General features: G+C 57.6%; 2 protein-coding genes and 1 pseudogene across 3 annotated transcripts; all 3 read left to right on the top strand.

Moving 5' to 3' along the window:
* Nucleotides 1-27: 27 nt before the first annotated feature.
* LOC129376441 (profilin-1-like) lies at nucleotides 28-5,373 on the top strand (annotated as a pseudogene).
* Nucleotides 5,374-6,681: 1,308 nt separating this feature from the next.
* Nucleotides 6,682-20,104, top strand: LOC129376677 (beta-enolase). 2 transcript variants are annotated; one of them, XM_055056263.1, is made up of 14 exons: nucleotides 6,682-6,782; nucleotides 17,292-17,381; nucleotides 17,446-17,541; nucleotides 17,611-17,669; nucleotides 17,858-17,927; nucleotides 17,997-18,130; nucleotides 18,546-18,662; nucleotides 18,735-18,840; nucleotides 18,916-19,113; nucleotides 19,196-19,272; nucleotides 19,344-19,468; nucleotides 19,553-19,661; nucleotides 19,748-19,806; nucleotides 19,877-20,104. In XM_055056263.1, the coding sequence occupies exons 2-14, from the start codon at nucleotides 17,297-17,299 to the stop codon at nucleotides 19,944-19,946; spliced, it is 1,305 nt and encodes a 434-aa protein (XP_054912238.1). In that variant the 5' UTR covers nucleotides 6,682-6,782; nucleotides 17,292-17,296; the 3' UTR covers nucleotides 19,947-20,104. The 2 variants fall into 2 exon arrangements, with proteins under 2 accessions (XP_054912238.1, XP_054912236.1); XM_055056261.1 differs by lacking the exon at nucleotides 6,682-6,782 and adding an exon at nucleotides 7,900-7,925.
* LOC129376531 (uncharacterized) lies at nucleotides 14,442-15,807 on the top strand. Its single transcript, XM_055056135.1, has 4 exons — nucleotides 14,442-15,083; nucleotides 15,369-15,532; nucleotides 15,583-15,657; nucleotides 15,759-15,807. The coding sequence occupies exons 1-4, from the start codon at nucleotides 14,655-14,657 to the stop codon at nucleotides 15,805-15,807; spliced, it is 717 nt and encodes a 238-aa protein (XP_054912110.1). The 5' UTR covers nucleotides 14,442-14,654.
* Nucleotides 20,105-21,203: the final 1,099 nt, after the last annotated feature.

The following is a 21,203-nucleotide window of genomic DNA, read 5'->3' as shown; positions in this document are numbered from 1 at the left end:
ACTGGATGTTTATCCTGCATGTGGACCGGAACCGGACCGGATCTGAGGCCGCGCAGCTCCTGGGTCAGAGGTTCTGGAGAAGGATACAGAACCATGTTTCTGATCAGAACCAACATGGGCGCCTTACCTGGAGAAGCTGTGATGCTAACAGAGGCGCTAACTGGACTCAAACGGTTCAGGTTCTGATGGTCCTCCACCTCAAGACCCGACTGAGCGTCCAGGTTCAGAACCAGCAGCCTGGTCAGTGTTGAGCGCCGCTAGCTAAAGAGCTAGCTCCGCTAATGCTAACAACTAATTAGCATGGCTAATTATTATTAGCCATGCTTATGCTAACAGGCCTTAGAGCTGCATTGCCTTCACTTTAATCACATTTTACTGCATGTTATTGGTATTTTGTGGCAGTTTAAAGGTTTATTGTTATAATTTGTCGGTAGTTTTCCGTCTGAAGGCGTCGCAGCGCTAAGCTAACCTCAAGCTAACCCTCAGCCATCAGTGGCTCACGTTCATCTGCAGGGAGAAACTAGAAATAGTATAAAATGTTGGAAGCTATTTTCAAATCAAGCTCCATTTTGTGCAAAGAACCAGCTGGAAAATCCAGGCATCTTTTCCAAACAGGAAGTTTCATTAAAAACATTTAATTCATGTTGGATTAAATCTGTGACTTCAGACGCAAAACCACTAATATTTATTAATATTTATTTTATTGCATTTTGTACATTTTGGATATCTATTATTTCAACATATTTATTTTCAGTGAATTCAGATATTTTACAGAGTTTTGGGTGAATAAAGCGAATTAAAACTTTTACCAACTCAGCCGTCTGTGACGTAAGCGATACGTAGCGGGCTGAGCTGTGATTGGCTGGAGGAAATCACTGGTCTCACACTAAAGCGGGACAGGAAGTTGGCTTTGAGCTGCAGGAACACAGAGACTGAACATCTCTGCGTTTAGTATCAGAGCCGCTGTTGGTAGAAAACAAGGAGGACAGAAATATTTAGATTCTGAACCTGTGAAGGAAACAAACACATTAAACTGCTGGCAGTTTGTTGCATGACGCAGATCTGGATAGAAACAGCAGATAAAAACTAACTGCTGTCCAAGTCGAGCATCAGGCTGAAGAAAAGGAACAAAACCAAAACTTCCCAACAAACTTGTTTCCAAAACACAAAGAAAAAATATCAGTGAGGCCTGAGAGCTGGAGATCAGCCGTGTTCAGCCAGCTAGCACAGGCTAGCATGGATTAGCACCAGCTAGCATGGATTAGCACAGGCTAGCAAAGATTAGCTTCAGAAAGCATTAGATCAGAGGGTTTTATTGTCCCTGTCTGTCTGTCAGCTGAAGCCGATCAGACTGATTGATCATCACTGAACCAATAGACGCTCAGCCAGGAAGAATCCATGTAACACGACCAGAACCAGAACCCAGACTGCAGTCTGACAGACACTAGCAGCTTCTTAGCTCTGATCTACAGAGGAACCGTCGCTTCATCTGGAGGAAACACTGCAGCATGGCGGTGGCAGCAGCATGCTGTGGGGCTGTTCTTACAGGATCATGAGGAAATATGGCAGCAAAGACTTGAGTAGGAAGCTAAAGTTCTGACCCGGATTGGCCCAGATGGATCCGCAGCTTCCAGAAGAGCTGGAGACAAAACGGCTGAAGGACAACAGAGACACCAAGTCCTGACCTTTGACCTCTAGCCTGTGGACACGTCAGAGTGAGGCGACCAACAGACCCGACCCGGTTCCATCGGTTCTGTCCAGAGCTCAAGTCTTCCAGAGGTACTGTCCTGCAGCCTCAGTCCAACAGACGGGGACCCGAGGACCGGACCGGACCACAGTACCGGACCGGAGGACGGGACCCAAACTCCAGTCACTGGGTGTTCTGGGTAAACATCTGGTTTCAGCTGGATGACCTTCATCAGAGTCTTCATCAGGCTTCTTCTCATCTTCCTCCAGCCAATCAGAGCCATTTGATTCTCCCAACAGGAAGTAGGGCTGGTGACAGGAAGTGGGCGGAGCCTGTAGAGAATCCTGAACCAGTTTCCCTTAAAAAGTGTCACGTGTGAACAGAGGATCTCTGAAGTGTTGACATGTTAAAACTAACACACACACACACACACACACACACACTGCTCTCTCACTGCCATATAAGGACACACACACTCTATAACACACACAGTTCACACAGCAAAATGATGAACCACTTCCTCTTCACTCTGTCGCTTGAACTCTTTCAGTTTAACTCAGAAAACGGGTTCACCGTTACTGAGGAAGTGTGTGTGTGTGTGTGTGTGTGTGTGTGTGTGTGTGTGTGTGTGTGTGTGTGTGTGTGTGTGTGTGTGTGTGAGACACTTTCATCTCTGCAGGTTCTGCTTCAACCTCCATAAATGGAAACTGCTGCAGTCAGTCAAGCTCTAACTGGTTCCATCCAGAAACTGGATCTCAGAACAAATTGGACCAGAACCGCTGAGGCTGTTCAAATCCTCCTGAGTCAGAACCAGAACAGAACCGCCCGGCCCAGTGGAGCGGGTCGTGACCCCGGGTCATGGATCCTAAATCAGTTTTAAACCCTATTGGAGAGCAAAGATCCATCAGAACCAGTTACTGCAGACTGGGATCACTGGTGGGTTCCTACTGGGTTTACTGGAGTCAGTCAGAACTCCTGCAGTGATAAAACATGAATCCAGATCAATAATCTGGATCATGATGAACAGCAACAAACCCAAACTGGTTTCCAAGCTGTGGGAACCAGTAGAACCAGAAGGTTTCAGCAGAACTTCAGACTCCTGATGGTTTAAAGCAAACCTTGGACCTCCAAACCGGACCGGATCTTAAACCGGACCGGTTCTGATTGTGCCAACGATCTGGACCTCCTGGTGCCGGTCGGTTCTGGTGGATACCTGCTCCTGGTTCTGAACGGATCAGACTCCAGAACCGATTTGGTTTGGACTCTGATGTTCAGGTGTTCTCCACCTGACCTATGACCTCATCACCGTCCTTCCTCTGTCCAGCTGAGGGACAACATGGAGGCTGTCTCACTGAACCGTTCTACTTCCTGGTTCTCACTTCCAGGTAGGGCGAGCGAGAGAGAGAGAGAGAGAGAGGGGGGGGGAGAGTGGGCAAGCTGCAGAGAGAGGGAGGCAGGAAGCGGGCGGGGCCGGTCCTATAAGAGACGCATCGTCTTCCTGCTTCTGGCATTTCTCTGCTGTCCTCCGTTTGCCTCAGACTCAGACTCTACCTGCACAGGTAAGACCACACACACACACACACACACACACACACACGCCCAGAGGGAGGCCAGACCTGGACCGTAACCCTGGCGACTGTCTCCATCAGGATGTCGTGGCAATCGTACATCGACAACATGAGGACGCCTGACCACAGCGGGACGACGCCGGTGGCAGAGTCGGCGATCTGCGGCACTGGAGCTGGACAGGAGAGCATCTGGGCCAGTTCCCCGGGTCTGCAGGGCATCACGGTGAGCAGAGACACAGAGACACGCAGAGAGACATGCAGAGACAGAGAGACACACTGAGACACAGAGACACAGAGACACACTGAGAGACACGCAGGGAGACACACTGAGACATGCAGAGACGCAGTGAGACAGAGAGACACGCTGCAGTTCCTGTTTCCACTCGGCTCCTGCCAGAACTTCCTCCTCTGTCGGCTCCAAATCTCCGGGACACTTTCCTGCTTCAGACGATGCTGCTGGGGACAGGTGACCTCACCTGTCCCGCTGTGACCTCACTGGCTCCTGTCCGCCGTCTTCTGGCTCAGGGAGGAAGGAAGTTTGCGTCTCTGCATCGTCTTGAGCCGCGGGCGTCGCCGCTTCCCGCTCTGAGCCCGGCGCCTGATTGGCTGCTGCGATGGTTTGGAGGCATCTGCCGCTCACTTCCTGTTCGGTTGCTTCATGCACTTCCTGCTGCAGCAACCGGGTCGCAGCCACAACCGGGCGGGTCTGACTGCTGGTTCTGAGCCTGCAGAACCTCCCGGGTCCAAACAGATTCTGGGTTCTGCTTGCAGAGCAGCTCACTCAGCGTCAGGCCCGGTTCCGCCAGGTTCCGGGTTCTGCTGCTCAGAGCGGGTTCAGCTGCCTTATAAGGGCATAGCGCCGAAAAGCAGCGAATACAGGAAGCTGAGACGATCACTTCTTCTTTCTTCACACACACACACACACACACACACACCCACCCACACACACACACACTTAGACACACACACTCACACACACTCACCCACCCACACACACACACACCCAGAAAACAGGCCTGCAGGCTCTGATTCTCTCTGAGCTGCTTCAACATGTTTTCTCTTCATTCTAAACAGATTCACTGACAACATGACTCACATTAGAGCTGTCTGTGTGGTGTGTGGTGTGTGTGTGTGTGTGTGTGTGTGTGTGTGTGTGTGTGTGTGTGTGTGTGTCTCAGTGTGTGTGTGTGTCAGTGAGCGGTATCAGCTCCCTGCAGGCCTGTTCTCTGATTGGCTGCCGCTACAGGAAGTGGTTTCTGCTCCGTGTCTCGACTCGTCTTCACATTCTTTCGTCTTGCAGCTGATTTTTCTCCAGTTGTGCTGTGAAGTTTAGTCTCTGATGAACTCGGTCCTGCTCACCTGTCCTGTTTCCTCACCTGCTGCCCGTCCCTGCGCGTCCTCGGCCCGGTCCTGGGTGGTGCCGTGCAGTTCGAGGAAGCTGGGAATCCGTAGCTCTGACTGTTTGTCTCCTTTCAGGCCGACGAGATCAAGAAGCTGGCCGGCAAGGATCGGTCCAGCTTCGCTCAGAACGGCGTCTACATCGCCGGGACGCGGTGCCGCTGATCCGGGACCAGATGGACAACGAGCCGACCTTCGCCATGGACCTGAAGACCGCGGCCGACGCCGAGGGCAACACGTTTGGAGTCTGCGTGGGCAGACCAACACAGGTGAGCTTCCACCTTCAGACGTCACCTTCAGGTTCCTGAGTCACAATGTCTCACCTGTCCTCTGTCTCACCTGTCCACCTGTCTCCACCTGTCCTCTGTCTCACCTGTCCTCTGTCTCCAGCTATCGTCATAGCAAAGGGCACTAAAGACGCCACTGGCGGCCAGATATCCAACAAGGTGTTCAGTGTCGTCGAACATCTCAGGAAAGTCAGATGTAAATCCAACATGGCCGCCACATTCCCTCCTGCCTCCCTGACCCTTCGACCCCTCCCAGCTCCTTGTCCTTGACCTTCAGTCATCGAAGCGTCTCCTCCATGCAACGACCAATCAGTGACTGTGTGTGTGAGGGTCACCTGACCCGGCGCTGACCCGGCGGGTCAGGCTGGTTCTTCAGCAGGGAGCCAGTGTTACATGTTTCACCTGAACCCAATAAAGAGTCCTGTTTATTTTACCTGGTCTGCTTCTTTCACACACACACACACACACACACACACACACACTGAGACACACACACACACACACTGAGACACACACACACACACACACACACTGAGACACACACACACACTGAGACACACACACACACACACACACCACACACACACTGAGACACACACACACACACACACACACACACACACACACACACACACACTGAGACACACACACACACACACAGAGACAACACACACACGCGCAGTAACATGGTTCTGTGGGAACCTGGTTCTCCTGGTCTCCAGACGGGTCCAGAGTGTTTATGGACCGGCCGGGTTCTGATGGGCCCAGAACGGTCAGGAGAAATATTTAACTACTTGTAAAAGTCAGATCATTTTCCAAATGATTGCAGTACGAACAGCAACAGGTGGGGGCAGCACCGTCAGCAGCTCTCTTTAAACGCATTTTAAACTGAATGTAAAGCAAAAATATCTGCATCACGTTTATAAAAACCACCAGGAATCTCTGGATGCAGCAAGAGGAACAACGACAGAATATTTCCTGCTGCTAACTCAGTGCAGGTGAACTTTGACCTGCAGGGTCCTGAGCGGGTTTTTCACAGGTCAGCTGCTGCATGATCAGAAAGTCATGACAGGACGGGTTCTGTTGGTTCTGTTGGTTCTGCTGGTTCTGTTGGTTCTGCTGGTTCTGTTGGTTCTGTTGGTTCTTCTGGTTCTGCTGCAGGTGAAGCTAAAGGCTCAAAGGTCTCCGGGTTTCTGCCATTTGCAGTGACTCCTCAGCCAGGTTCAGGTTTCTGCTGCAGGTGAACTTTGACCTTCTCTCTCATTAGGGACCGTCCTCAAAGTTCAGCTTCAGCAGGAACCGGGTCACTGCAGAACCTTCCAGAACAGAACCGCAGCCTGCTGGCTGACCTTTCTTCATCATCCTGGTTGCCGGTTCCGTCTTCTGCCGTTGTGTCCTTGAGCAAAAGGCTGCAGCCCAGAACCAGAACCAGAACCAGGACTGGTTCTGGTTCTGGTTTCAGTTTTTATTCCAAAGTTCAGATTCAGTTCAGCTTTTAAATAAAATTTATTTTAAACCTGAGTTTCCAGGAAACTGAGGAATTGGACCGGTTCTGTTCAGGTTCTGTTCAGGTTCTGTTCAGGTTCTGTTCAGGTTCTGTTCAGGTTCTGTTTCAGGTTCTGTTCAGGTACTGTTCAGGTTCTGTTCAGGTTCTGTTCAGGTTCTGTTCAGGTTCTGTTCAGGTTCTGTTCAGGTTCTGGTGCCGGTCACATCCAGACGGTCCCTACTGCTCTTCCTCCTCCTCCTCTTCCTCCCTCCGCCTATAAAACCTCTGACGGCGGGAGATCTTCAGCCAGACGGAACCGGACCGGAACCGAAACTCCTCTCTTCTTCAGCCGTCAGGTGAGTCCGGCCAGAACCCGGTTCCGGTCCGTTGCAGCTCTTCCCAGCTCCTGCAGGCTTTTATTTTGAAAGGCCGCCGTGTGTTTAAGCGAACCTGCAGTTTGGAGACGTGTGGTGTCGGTGGGTTCTGGTTCTGGTTCATTTGGACCCGGTACCAGCGCGTTGTGACTGAAGGTCACAGAGCTGCACAAACAGCAGGGGCCGCAAAGTCCGGACCCGCTTACCGAGCCACTCCGAACCGGTCCGAACCGATCCGAACTCACTGAACACACAGCGACCCGATCAATGCAAACCCAACCGATCCGAACCGCTCAGGACGGGCCTGGAGCAACAGAACCAGAACAGAACCAGAACGGGACAGAAAGATGGTTCCGGTTCCGGTCCGCTCAGCCCGATCAGACAGCAGTGATGCTCAGGTCTCTGATTGGATAAAAGAGATCAGAGTTAAAGTTCACAGGTCAGCAGCTGCATGATCAGAAAGTTAGTTAGTAGGAAAAAACTGCAGCTTATTAACATGGAGAAAGATCTGAGAGAGAGAGAGAGAGAGAGAGAGAGAGAGAGAGTGTGTGTGTGTGTGTGTCTCTGTGTGTGTGTGTGTCTCTGTGTGTGTGTGTGTGTGTGTCTCTGTGTGTCTCTGTGTGTGTGTGTGTGTGTGTGTGTGGTGTGTGTGTGTGTGTGTGTGTGTTTCTGTCTCACTGCTGAACAACAGCTGAGCTCCTGAAGAGCATTTGAAACCACTGATGGCCTTTACAAATCCACACACACGTTCATTCAGTGAGTTGTGTGTGTGTGTGTGTGTGTGAGAGTCAGTGTGTGTGTGTTCAAATGTCAGTAGTTACAGTCTGGTTCTGGTTCTGTTGGGTTTCTCACCTCGACCTCCTTAGAATGGTCTAGTTAAAGGTCAGCAGCTCCTCCTGCTGCAGATTAAAAATATCTAAACATTCCCGCTTGTCCCATAAACACACACACACACACACACACACACACACACACACACACACACACACACACACCCCTCCATGGTTCCTCCCTCTCTTTGGTTCTGTCCAAATGTCAGCCGGGCTCTGATTGGCTGCTTGGCTGGATGGGCGGGCTTCCGGGCACGGAGCGGAAACATGGCGCTGAGCAGAATCCCTGCTGCAGGTCCGACACACACACACACACACACACACACACACACACACACACACACACACACACACACACACACACACACACACACACACACCTAACTGGACCGGGCCGAGTCTGACAGAACCAGTCAGTAACTGTGACTGAGTTCAGGGTTCAGCTTGTCTGGACCGGATGGAGATTCATTTTCTATAAATATCAATACGAAACTTTATTACATTCTAACATCAAGCACAACAATATAGAAGAATCTGTTTCATCCCGATGCATGGGGGGAGTTAGGAGGTATTAGGATCATTGACCACCCACAGTGTCACCTGTTCACCCACTGCAATGCTAACGGCTCAATGCTAACAGCTAGGTTACCTTTAATGCTAACTAATATTCATACTAACAGTTAAACATTATATTTAATAAGCTGTAAAAATACAGCAACAGCCAAACGATGTCAGTTAAAACATTTAATGGTAGAAAAAATATTAATAATGAACTAAAGTACAAATTCATATAATCAGTTTAGCTAAATTTCAACCAGTTCAATAACTGAATAATTAATTTAGGCTAAAAACAAAACCAAAGAAGATAAATATGAAAACATTCAGATTGAGTTCATTTCGACCTTCAACCAGAAGCTAACAGCTAACAGCTATGAGTCGAGGTGCACCTGCGGTCCAGGTGCGGCGTTCCACCTTCGGCCCAGGTGCGGCGTTTTACTTGCAGTCCAAGTGCTGCGGTCCATGTGCGGTGTTCCAACACCGACACAGGTGCGGCGTTCCACCTTCGGCCCAGGTGCGGCGTTCCACCTCCGGCTCAGGTGCTGCGTTCCACCTCCGGCCCAGGTGCGGCGTTCCACCTTCGCCCAGGTGCGGCGTTCCACCTTCGGCCCAACTGTGGCGTTCCACCAGCGGCCCAGGTGCGGCGTTCACCTTTGGCCCAGGTGCGGCGTTCCACCTCCGGCCCAGGTGCGGTGTTCCAACACCGACACAGGTGCGGCGTTCCACCTGCGGCCCAGGTGCGGCGTTCCACCTCCGGCTCAGGTGCGGCGTTCCACCTCCGGCCCAGGTGCGGCGTTCCACCTTCGGCCCAGGTGCGGCGTTCCACCTTTGGCCCAGGTGTGGCGTTCCAACACTGGCCCAGGTGTGGCGTTCCAACACTGGCCCAGGTGTGGCGTTCCAACACTGGCCCAGGTGCGGCGTTCCACCTCTGGCCCAGGTGCCGCGTTCCACCTTCGGCCCAGGTGCGGCGTTCCACCTTCGACCCAGGTGCGGCGTTCCACCTTCGGCCCAGGTGCGGCGTTCCAACACCGACCCAGGTGCGGCGTTCCACCTTCGGCCCAGGTGCGGCGTTCCACCTCCGGCCCAGGTGCGGCGTTCCACCTCCGGCCCAGGTGCGGCGTTCCACCTTCGACCCAGGTGCGGCGTTCCACCTTCGGCCCAACTGTGGCGTTCCACCAGCGGCCCAGGTGCGGCGTTCCACCTTTGGCCCAGGTGCGGCGTTCCACCTCCGGCCCAGGTGCGGCGTTCCACCTTCGGCCCAGGTGCTGCGTTCCACCTCCGGCCCAGGTGCGGCGTTCCACCTTCGACCCAGGTGCGGCGTTCCACCTCCGGCCCAGGTGCGGCGTTCCACCTGCGGCCCAGCTGTGGCGTTCCACCTGCGGCCCAGGTGAGGCGTTCCACCTTCGGCCCAGGTGCGGCGTTCCACCTACGGCCCAGCTGTGGCGTTCCACCAGCGGCCCAGGTGCGGCGTTCCACCTTTGGCCCAGGTGCAGCGTTCCACCTCCGGCCCAGGTGCGGCGTTCCACCTTCGACCCAGGTGCGGCGTTCCACCTACGCCCAGCTGTGGCGTTCCACCTGTGGCCCTGGTGCGGCGTTCCACCATTGGCCCAGGTGCAGCGTTTCCACCTCCGGCCCAGGTGCGGCGTTCCACCTTCGGCCCAGGTGCGGCGTTCCACCTGCGGCCCAGGTGCGGTGTTCCACCTCCGGCTCAGGTGCGGCGTTCCACCTCCGGCCCAGGTGCGGCGTTCCACCTTCGGCCCAGGTGCGGCGTTCCACCTTCGGCCCAACTGTGGCGTTCCACCAGCGGCCCAGGTGCGGCGTTCCACTTTTGGCCCAGGTGCGGCGTTCCACCTCCGGCCCAGGTGCGGCGTTCCACCTTTGGCCCAGGTGCAGCGTTCCACCTCTTGCCCAGGTGCGGCGTTCCACCTTCGACCCAGCTGTGGCGTTCCACCTTCGGCCCAGGTGCAGCGTTCCACCTGCGGCCCAGCTGTGGCGTTCCGCCTGCGGCCCAGGTGCGGCGTTCCACCTTCGGCCCAGGTGCGGCGTTCCACCTACGGCCCAGCTGTGGCGTTCCACCAGCGGCCCAGGTGCGGCGTTCCACCTTTGGCCCAGGTGCAGCGTTCCACCTCCGACCCAGGTGCGGCGTTCCACCTACGGCCCTGGTGCGGCGTTCCACCATTGGCCCAGGTGCAGCGTTCCACCTCCGGCTCAGGTGCGGCGTTCCACCTTCGGCCCAGATGCGGCGTTCCACCTCCGGCCCAGCTGTGGCGTTCCACCTGTGGCCCAGGTGCGGCGTTCCACCTTCGGCCCAGGTGCGGCGTTCCACCTTCGGCCCAGGTGCGGCGTTCCACCTGCGGCCCAGGTGCGGCGTTCCACCTTCGGCCCAGCTGTGGCGTTCCACCTTCGGCCCAGGTGCGGCGTTCCACCTGCGGCCCAGCTGTGGCGTTCCACCTTCGGCCCAGGTGCGGCGTTCCACCTGCGGCCCAGGTGCGGCGTTCCACCTTCGGCCCAGGTGCGGCGTTCCACCTTCGGCCCAGGTGCGGCATTCCACCTTCGGTCCAGGTGCAGCGTTCCACCTTCGGTCCAGGTGCGGCGTTCCACATGCCGTCCAAGTCCGGAGTTTTACCTGCGGCCCAGCTGTGGCGTTCCACCTCCGGCTCAGGGGGACGTTCCACCTTCGGTCCAGGTGCGGCGTTCCACCTTCGGCCCAGGTGCGGCGTTCCACCTGCGGTCCAAGTGCGGCGTTCCAACACCGACCCAGGTGCGGCGTTCCACCTTTGGCCCAGGTGCGGCGTTCCACCTCCGGCCCAGCTGTGGCGTTCCACCTGCGGTCCAAGTGCGGTGTTCCAACACCGACCCAGGTGCGGCGTTCCACCTTCGGTCCAGGTGCAGCGTTCCACCTTCGGTCCAGGTGCAGCGTTCCACCTTCGGCCCAGGTGCGGCGTTCCACCTGCCGTCCAAGTCCGGAGTTTTACCTGCGGCCCAGTTGTGGCGTTCCACCTACGGCCCAGATGCGGCGTTCCACCTGCGGTCCAAGTGCTGCGGTCCATGTGCGACGTTCCAACACCTTCGCAGGTGTGGCGTTCCACCTTCAGTCCAGGTGCGGCGTTCCACTTTCGGCCGAGGTGCGGCGTTCCACCTTCGGCCCAGGTGTGGTGTTCCACCTTCGATTAAGGTCCAGAGTTTTACCTGCGGTCCAAGTGCAGCTTTCCACCTGAGGCCCAGGTGTGGCATTCCACCTGCGGTCCAGGTGCGGCGTTCCACCTTCGGCCCAGGGGGACGTTCCACCTGCGGTCCAAGTGCGGTGTTCCAACACCGACCCAGGTGCGGCGTTCCACCTGCCGTCCAAGTCCGGCGTTTTACCTGCGGCCCAGTTGTGGCGTTCCACCTTCCGCCCAGGGGGACGTTCCACCTTCGGTCCAGGTGCAGCGTTCCACCTTCGGTCCAAGTGCGGCGTTCCAACACCGACCCAGGTGCGGCGTTCCACCTGCCGTCCAAGTCCGGAGTTTTACCTGCGGCCCAGGTGCGGCGTTCCACCTTCGGGCCAGTTGCCGCGTTCCAACACTGGCCCAGGTGCGGCGTTCCACCTGCCGTCCAAGTCCGGAGTTTTACCTTCGGCCCAGGTGCGGCGTTCCACCTTCGGCCCAGGTGCGGAGTTCCACCTGCGGTCCAAGTGCTGCGGTCCATGTGCGGCGTTCTAACACTGACCCAGGTGCGGCGTTCCACCTTTGGCCCAGGTGCGGCGTTCCACCTTCGGCCCAGGTGTGGCGTTCCACCTTCGGCCCAGGTGCGGTGTTCCACCTTCGACCCAGCTGTGGCGTTCCACCTTCGACCCAGCTGTGGCGTTCCGCCTTCGGCCCAGGTGCGGCGTTCCACCTTCGGCCCAGGTGCTACGTTCCACCTTCGGCCCAGGTGCGGCGTTCCACCTGCGGTCCATGTACGGCGTTCCAACACCTTCACAGGTGCGGCGTTCCACCTGCGGCCCAGCTGTGGCGTTCCGCCTGCGGCCCAGCTGTGGCGTTCCGCCTTCGGCCCAGGTGCGGCGTTCCACCTTCGGCTAAGGTGCGGCGTTCCAACACCGACCGAGTTTCGGCGTTCCACCTGCTGTCCAGGTTCGACGTTCCACCTCTTACCCAGGTGCGGCGTTCCACCTTCGGCCCAGGTGCGGCGTTCCACCTTCGGCCCAGGTGCAGCGTTCCACCTCTTGCCCAGGTGCGGCGTTCCACCTTCGGCCCAGGTGCTGCTTTCCACCTTCGGCCCAGGTGCAGCGTTCCACCTGCGGCCCAGCTGTGGCGTTCCAACACCGACCCAGTTGCGGCGTTCCACCTTCGGCCCAGGTGTGGGTTCCACCTTCGGCCCAGGTGCGGCGATCCAACTTCGGCCCAGTTGTGGTGTTCCACCTTCGGCCCTGGTGCGGCGTTCCACCTTCGGTCCAGGTGCAGCGTTCCACCTTCGGTCCAGGTGCGGCATTCCACCTTCGGTCCAGGTGCAGCGTTCCACCTGCGGTCCAAGTCCGGAGTTTTACCTGCGGCCCAGTTGTGGCGTTCCACCTCCGGCCCAGGTGCGGCGTTCCTTCGGGCCAGTTGCCGCGTTCCAACACTGGCCCAGGTGCGGCGTTCCACCTGCCGTCCAAGTCCGGAGTTTTACCTGCGGCCCAGCTGTGGCGTTCCACCTACGGTCCAAGTGCTGCGGTCCCTGTGCGGCGTTCCAACACCTTCGCAGGTGTGGCGTTCCAAATTCAGTCCAGGTGCGGCGTTCCACTTTCGGCCCAGGTGCGGCGTTCCACTTCGGCCCAGGTGTGGCGTTCCACCTTCGGCCCAGGTGTGGCGTTCCACCTTCGGCCCTGGTGCGGCGTTCCACCTTCGGTCCAGGTGCAGCGTTCCACCTTCGGTCCAGGTGCGGCATTCCACCTTCGGTCCAGGTGCAGCGTTCCACCTGCGGTCCAAGTCCGGAGTTTACCTGCGGCCCAGTTGTGGCGTTCCACCTCCGGCCCAGGTGCGGCGTTCCACCTTCGGGCCAGTTGCCGCGTTCCAACACTGGCCCAGGTGCGGCGTTCCACCTGCCGTCCAAGTCCGGAGTTTTACCTGCGGCCCAGCTGTGGCGTTCCACCTACGGTCCAAGTGCTGCGGTCCCTGTGCGGCGTTCCAACACCTTCGCAGGTGTGGCGTTCCAAATTCAGTCCAGGTGCGGCGTTCCACTTTCGGCCCAGGTGCGGCGTTCCACCTTCGGCCCAGGTGTGGCGTTCCACCTTCGGCCCAGGTGTGGCGTTCCACCTTCGGCCCTGGTGCGGCGTTCCACCTTCGGTCCAGGTGCAGCGTTCCACCTTCGGTCCAGGTGCGGCATTCCACCTTCGGTCCAGGTGCAGCGTTCCACCTGCGGTCCAAGTCCGGAGTTTTACCTGCGGCCCAGTTGTGGCGTTCCACCTCCGGCCCAGGTGCGGCGTTCCACCTTCGGGCCAGTTGCCGCGTTCCAACACTGGCCCAGGTGCGGCGTTCCACCTGCCGTCCAAGTCCGGAGTTTTACCTGCGGCCCAGCTGTGGCGTTCCACCTCCGGCCCAGGTGCGGCGTTCCACCTTCGGGCCAGTTGCCGCGTTCCAACACTGGCCCAGGTGCGGCGTTCCACCTGCCGTCCAAGTCCGGAGTTTTACCTGCGGCCCAGCTGTGGCGTTCCACCTGCGGCCCAAGTGCTGCGGTCCATGTGCGTCGTTCCAACACCTTCGCAGGTGTGGCGTTCCAAATTCAGTCCAGGTGCGGCGTTCCACTTTCGGCCCAGGTGCGGCGTTCCACCTTCGGCCCAGGTGTGGCGTTCCACCTTCGGCCCAGGTGTGGCGTTCCACCTTCGGCCCAGGTGCGGCGTTCCACCTTCGGCCCAGGTGCTACGTTCCACCTTCGGCCCAGGTGCGGCGTTCCACCTGCGGTCCATGTACGGCGTTCCAACACCTTCACAGGTGCGGCATTCCACCTGCGGCCCAGCTGTGTCGTTCCGCCTGCGGCCCAGCTGTGTCGTTCCGCCTTCGGCCCAGGTGCGTCGTTCCACCTTCGGCTAAGGTGCGGCGTTCCAACACCGACCGAGTTTCGACGTTCCACCTGCTGTCCAGGTTCGACGTTCCAACCCCGACCCTTGTGCAGCGTTCCACCAGCGGCCCAGCTGTTGCGTTCCACCTGCGGCCCAGGTGCGGCGTTCACCTGCCGTCCAAGTCCGGAGTTTTACCTGCGGCCCAGCTGTGGCGTTCCACCTCCGGCTCAGGTGCGGCGTTCCACCTCCGGCCCAGGTGCGGCGTTCCACCTCCGGCCCAGGTGCGGCGTTCCACCTTCGGCCCAGGTGCGGCGTTCCACCTTCGGCCCAGGTGCGGCGTTCAAACACCAACTCAGGTGCGGCGTTCCACCTTCGGCCCAGGTGCGACGTTCCACATTCAGCCCAGGTGCGGCGTGGACCGCAGCACTTGCAGTCCAAGTGCTGCGGTCCATGTGCGGTGTTCCAACACCGACCCAGGTGCGGCGTTCCACCTTCGGCCCAGGTGCGGCGTTCCACCTGCGGCCCAGGTGCGGCGTTCCACCTCCGTCCAAGTGCTGCGGTCCATGTACGGCGTTCCAACACCTTCACAGGTGCGGCGTTCCACCTGCCGTCCAAGTGCTGCGGTCCATGTACGGCGTTCCAACACCTTCACAGGTGCGGCGTTCCACCTTTGGCCCAGGTGCAGCGTTCCACCTCTTGCCCAGGTGCGGCGTTCCACCTCTTGCCCAGGTGCGGCGTTACACCTCTCCCCCAGGTGCGGCGTTCCACCTTCGACCCAGCTGTGGCGTTCCACCTTCGGCCCAGGTGCGGCGTTCCACCTTCGGCCCAGGTGCGGCGTTCAAACACCAACTCAGGTGCGGCGTTCCACCTTCGGCCCAGGTGCGGCGTGGACCGCAGCACTTGCAGTCCAAGTGCTGCGGTCCATGTACGCCATTCCAACACCTTCACAGGTGCGGCGTTCCACCTTTGGCCCAGGTGCAGCGTTCCACCTCTTGCCCAGGTGCGGCGTTCCACCTCTCCCCCAGGTGCGGCGTTCCACCTTCGGCCCAGGTGCGGCGTTCCACCTGCGGTCCAAGTGCTGCGGTCCATGTACGCCATTCCAACACCTTCACAGGTGCGGCGTTCCACCTTTGGCCCAGGTGCAGCGTTCCACCTTCTGCCCAGGTGCGGCGTTCCAACACCGGCCCAGCTGTGGCGTTCCACCTGCGGCCCAGATGCGGCGTTCCACCTACGGCCCAGGTGCGGCGTTCCACCTGCGGTCCAAGTGCTGCGGTCCATGTGCGTCGATCCAACACCGACCCAGGGACGGCGTTCCACCTACGGCCCAGGTGCGGCGTTCCACCTCTTGCCCAGGTGCGGCGTTCCACCTTTGGCCCAGGTGCTACTTTCCACCTCCGGCCCAGGTGCGGCGTTCCACCTTTGGCCCAGGTGCTACTTTCCACCTTCGGCCCAGGTGCGGCGTTCCACCTTCAGCCCAGGTGCGGCGTTCCAACACCGACCCAGGGACGGCGTTCAACCTTCGGCCTAGGTCCGGTGTTCTACCTGCGGTTCAAGTGCGGCGTTCCAACACCGGCCCAGGTCCGGAGTTTTACCTGCGGTCTAAGTGCGGCTTTGCACCTGCGGCTCAGGGGTGGCGTTCAACCTTCGGCCCAGGTGTGGCGTTCCACCTGCGGCCCAGACGCTACTTTCCACGTCAGGCCCAGGTTCATCTGTCGTTCCCCCACTGGTCCAGGTTAGGCGTTCCACCTCTGTCCCGGGTGCGGCTTTCCACCTCCGGGCCATGTGTGGCGTCATAACAATAGCGGACCAGTTGCGGCGTTCCCCCCTCGGCCCAGTCGCGGCTCTCCACGTTTGGCCCAGTCGCAGCTCTCCATGTCTGGCCCAGACGCGGCTCTCCACGTCCGGCCCAGGTGCATCTGTCGTTCCCCCACCGGTCCATGTTAGGCGTTCCACGTTTGGCCCACGTGTGGCGTCGCACCAATACCGGCACAGGTGTGTTCCACCTCTGGCCCGGGTGTGGCTTTCCACCTCCGGGCCACATACTTCTTTAGAACAAATCTACAAAATATAAAATTGCATCTTCCTGTGTCTTCCCGGCAGCAGCCAGTCACTGCATGTTGGCATTTTGGATCATTTGCCAAGTGGTGAGTGGAGGAAATGCAGCATGACGCTCTGAAGCACTGAATCATATCTGACTCTGTGGATGAAGGCAGAGCCTCTGAATGTTTTTTTTTTTTTTTTATCGCTCAAGCAGTGAAAGGGATGAAGGCCGACAGAAACCTCACAGCAGCTTTTAGATTCTTGATCACTTTAAAGCTGCAGTCTGTCACTTATATAAATAGAAAGTTTTTTTTAACCCGCAACTCCCTGGGCCGATGGGAGTTGCGGCGTTCTCCCATCGGCCCAGACGCGGCTCTCCACGTTAGGCCCACGTGTGGCGTCGCACCAATACCGGTCCAGGTTAGGCGTTCCACCTCCAGGCAAGGAGCGTCTTTCCCCGAACGCCACCCAGACTCGGCGTTTGTCCTCCTGACATTAGCTAGTCAGCATGTAGCTAGTATTAGCTGTATCCGTGTCCTCTGCACAGGACAGAACTGTTCAAAGTGTTTTGCTTTAGTTGGTTTGGGTTCAGCAGCTGCAGCCGTTTCTTTGTCCACCTAACAGAACCTTGGAGCTCATGTTGCGTTTAAATGCGACTCAGAAAAGCAAAATAAATCAAAAGTGTTTTGAATCAATGGGACAAACTTTAAAAATGTTTTAAACTTTAGATTTAGTCCAAGTCAAGTCCCGAGTCTTTGGACATTTTAAAGTCTTATTAACGACTCGAGTCCAAGTCATGGGACTCGAGGCCCCACCTCTGCCAGGTAGGTCCAGTTGGGTCCAGAACCGGGTCCAGGGAGTCCAGAGCTGGTTGCAGTGTTTTGTCTTTGTTTGATGTCCCCTGAGTGGACGAACAGGCTTCCCACTACGGTTCTGGTTCTGATCTGCTTGGTTCTGATCTGCTTGGTTCCGACCGGTTATCACACCGGATCAGTGTGAACCTCAGTCAGCTGATCCAGTTCTGATCGTGTCCTCCTCGTCCCGCAGTCAGGATGTCCATCACCAAGATCCAGGCCCGTGAGATTCTGGACTCCAGGGGGAACCCGACCGTGGAGGTGGACCTGTGGACGGCCAAAGGTGAGCAGCGGCTCCACGGCGCCTCAGGCGTCCCTCAGGGTCACTAACGTCCAGCCGTGTCCAGGTCTCTTCAGGGCCGCCGTCCCCAGCGGCGCGTCCACCGGAGTCCACGAGGCGCTGGAGCTCCGCGACGGAGACAAGAGCCGCTACCTGGGCAAAGGTAGGAGGACACCTGTGAGGACAGGTGAGGACGTCCCAGCGTCCTGTTAACGCCTGGGTTTGTCCACAGGGACACAGAAGGCTGTGGACCACGTCAACAAGGAGATCGCCCCCCAGCTGATCGAGAAGGTATGTACCAGGGGTCAGAGGTCACCTGCTTCCTGTAGAGTCCAGCACTTTGTCCTCATGTCTGTCCTCATGTATGTCCTCATCTCTGTCCTCATGTTTGTCCTCATGTATGTCCTCATGTTTGTCCTCATGTGTGTCCTCATGTATGTCCTCATGTTTGTCCTCATGTATGTCCTCATGTCTTGCAGAAGTTCAGCGTTGTGGATCAGGAGAAGATCGACAAGTTCATGCTGGAGTTGGACGGCACGGAGAACAAATGTGAGGCCCCGCCCACTCGTCCACCTGAGTGTCCGTCTCTGTCCTGAGTGTCCGTGTCTCCGTCTGCAGCCAAGTTCGGCGCCAACGCCATCCTGGGCGTGTCTCTGGCCGTCTGTAAGGCCGGCGCCGCGGAGAAGGGCGTCCCGCTCTACCGCCACATCGCCGACCTGGCGGGACACAAAGACGTCATCCTTCCTGTTCCTGTGAGAGGCGGGGCTTAGTGAGAGAGGGCGGGGCTTAGCGAGAGAGGGCGGGGCTTAGCGAGAGAGGGCGGGGCTTAGCGAGAGAGGGCGGGGCTTAGCGAGAGAGGGCGGGGCTTAGCGAGAGAGGGCGGGGCTTAGCGAGAGAGGGCGGGGCTTAGCGAGAGAGGGCGGGGCTTAGCGAGAAAGGGCGGGGCTTAGCGAGAGAGGGTGGGCCTTAGCGAGAGAGGGTGGGCCTTAGCGAGAGAGGGCGGGGCTTAGTGTGAGAGGGCGGGGCTTAGCGAGAGAGGGCGGGGCTTAGTGAGATAGGGCGGGGCTTAGTGATAGAGGGCGGGCTTAGCGAGAGAGGGGGGGCTTAGCGAGAGAGGGCGGGGCTTTAACTAGGACATGTTGTGCTCCTCTGGTTCTGTGTCTTCAGGCCTTCAATGTGATCAACGGTGGGAGTCACGCTGGGAACAAACTGGCCATGCAGGAGTTCATGATTCTCCCTGTAGGAGCTTCAAACTTCCATGAGGCCATGAGGATTGGAGCTGAGGTACCGTGACCTTTGACCTGCGGCCTGCGGCTCCCGCCTTCGCCTCGTTCATGTCTGTGTCTGTGAGTTCAGGTTTACCACAACCTGAAGAACGTCATCAAGGCCAAATACGGCAAAGACGCCACCAACGTGGGAGACGAAGGCGGCTTCGCGCCCAACATCCTGGAGAACAACGAGGGTGAGCTCCGGCCCGGTTCTGAAGGTACTTTGGACCCACGGTTCTGGCGCCGTCTGATCGGCTGCGTCTCTGCAGCCCTGGAGCTTCTGAAGACGGCCATCGAAAAGGCCGGCTACCCCGACAAGATCATCATCGGGATGGACGTGGCGGCGTCCGAGTTCTTCCGCAGCGGGAAGTACGACCTGGACTTCAAGTCGCCCGACGACCCGACCCGACACATCAGCGGCGAGCAGCTGGGAGACCTGTACCGCAGCTTCATCAAGGGGTACCCAGGTGAGACGCACCTGGAGGCAGGAGACGCTAACTGGACCCGACCGGTGCTGGTCTTAAAGTTCTGGTCTCTGTTGGTTTCCAGTTCAGTCCATTGAGGATCCATTCGACCAGGATGACTGGGAACAATGGGCCAAGTTCACTGCCTCTGTGGACATCCAGGTGAGCTGGACAGGTGTTTGTGATGAGCAACATGGCCGCCGTGACCCACCTGCTGTGTCTCCACCAATCAGATCGTAGGAGATGACCTGACGGTGACCAATCCCAGGAGGATCCAGCAGGCCGTGGAGAGGAAGGCCTGCAACTGCCTGCTGCTCAAAGTCAACCAGATCGGCTCCGTGACCGAGTCCATCCAGGCGTAAGACACCTGGACACCTGTCTGTCTCTTTGTCCCCTGGTGCCTTTGTGACGTACCTGTCCACCTGTCTCCACCTGTCTCCAGGTGTAAGCTGGCCCAGACCAGTGGTTGGGGTGTGATGGTCAGCCATCGCTCTGGAGAGACGGAGGACACCTTCATCTCTGACCTGGTGGTTGGACTCTGCACTGGACAGGTAGGTCGGGTGTTCTGGACCGGGCCGGGTCAGAACCAGCAGAACCTGCTGCCTGTTTCACTAATGACGCTCCCTCTGTCTCTCAGATTAAGACCGGCGCCCCCTGCAGGTCGGAGCGTCTGGCCAAGTACAACCAGCTGATGAGGTGAGCGCTTCCTGATTCCTCCAAAATAAAAGTCTTGGCTCCAGACTGACCAATCGTCTGCTTCCTGCAGGATCGAGGAGGAACTGGGAGACAAAGCCAAGTTTGCTGGGAAGGATTTCCGCCACCCGAAGATCAACTGAGGCTCCGCCTTAACGCCGCCGCCATGCCAACGGGGCTCCCTGAAGCCCCGCCCCCTCACAGTGGGGGGCCTTTAGCCCCGCCCCACCTGGTTATTGCATAACGAGTGTTTTCTATCACAACTCAGTAAACAGAAACAAATAAAATCATCAATATTTGAGTCATTGCTTCATTACTGATGGTCCCCAGGCTGCCCCTGCTGGGCAGCTAAAGAACTGTTCCTGTGACTCAGGCTGCCCCCTGCTGGACGGTTCAGGAACATCATTCAGATGAGCTCCTGATTTCAGCCTGATGGGAAACACACACACATCTACACACACACACACACACACACACACACACACACACTACACACACACACACACACACACACTCACACACACACTCACACACACACTCACACACACACATCTACACACACATCTACACACACACACACATCTACACACTCACACACAGACACACACACACACATCTACACACACTCACTCACACACACTCACACAAACACATTCACACACACACACACACACTGCGCTGTGACGTCAATTCTGATTGGCTGAGGAGTTTGTGCAGCAGGCAGCTTGTTGCCTAGTGATGACCAGCAGCGATGATGATGATGATGAGGAGGAGGAGGAAGAGTTTGATCTGCTCCAGAACCTTTACTGGACCCTGGACCCGCTCCAGGCCCGGCCCAGACCCTCAGCATGGTTCATGCTGACCCTGTGTGCTGGTTGGGTTTATCTGGCCCGGTTCTGATCCGGTCCTTCACAGGAACCATCAGAACCAGCAGCAGGCTCTGGCCGGGTTCTGATGGGTGACCTGCTGCCCTCTGAGAGAGTGTGTGTGTGTGTGTGTGTGTGTGTGTGTGTGTGTGTGTGTGTGTGTGAGTGTTTTATGTGGACCTGATGACGTCAGAGTCTGAATAGGGGGCGGAGCTTCATCTGACAGGACAAAGGTGATGGGGTCATAAACTCTGAGGCTCCGCCCCTTTCACACAATACTTCCTGACAACAACATGGTCTCCCTGGCAACAGTTTAAGGAAAGGTCAGGGGTCACAGTGCCGTAGAGAGGAGTGATGTCAGAGAGATCGGCGATCTGATTGGCTGAGAAGGCGAGGAAGATGATGATTGTTCATGGGACGCCTGAGGTCAAAGGTCAGAGGTCAGGTTGGTTCCTCAGAGCATCAGGGTCTCCAGCCTTGAGCTTCGTCCCTCAGCACCATGCTGCCTCCACCTGAAGGATTCCCTCCAGGTGG

The sequence above is a fragment of the Poeciliopsis prolifica genome, unplaced genomic scaffold, assembly GCF_027474105.1.
Source record: "Poeciliopsis prolifica strain line A6 unplaced genomic scaffold, Auburn_PproV2 SCAFFOLD044, whole genome shotgun sequence".
Taxonomy (NCBI): Eukaryota; Metazoa; Chordata; class Actinopteri; order Cyprinodontiformes; family Poeciliidae; genus Poeciliopsis; species Poeciliopsis prolifica.
The sequence above is the reverse complement of the archived record's forward strand: the minus strand, read 5'-3'. Positions and strand labels throughout refer to the sequence as shown.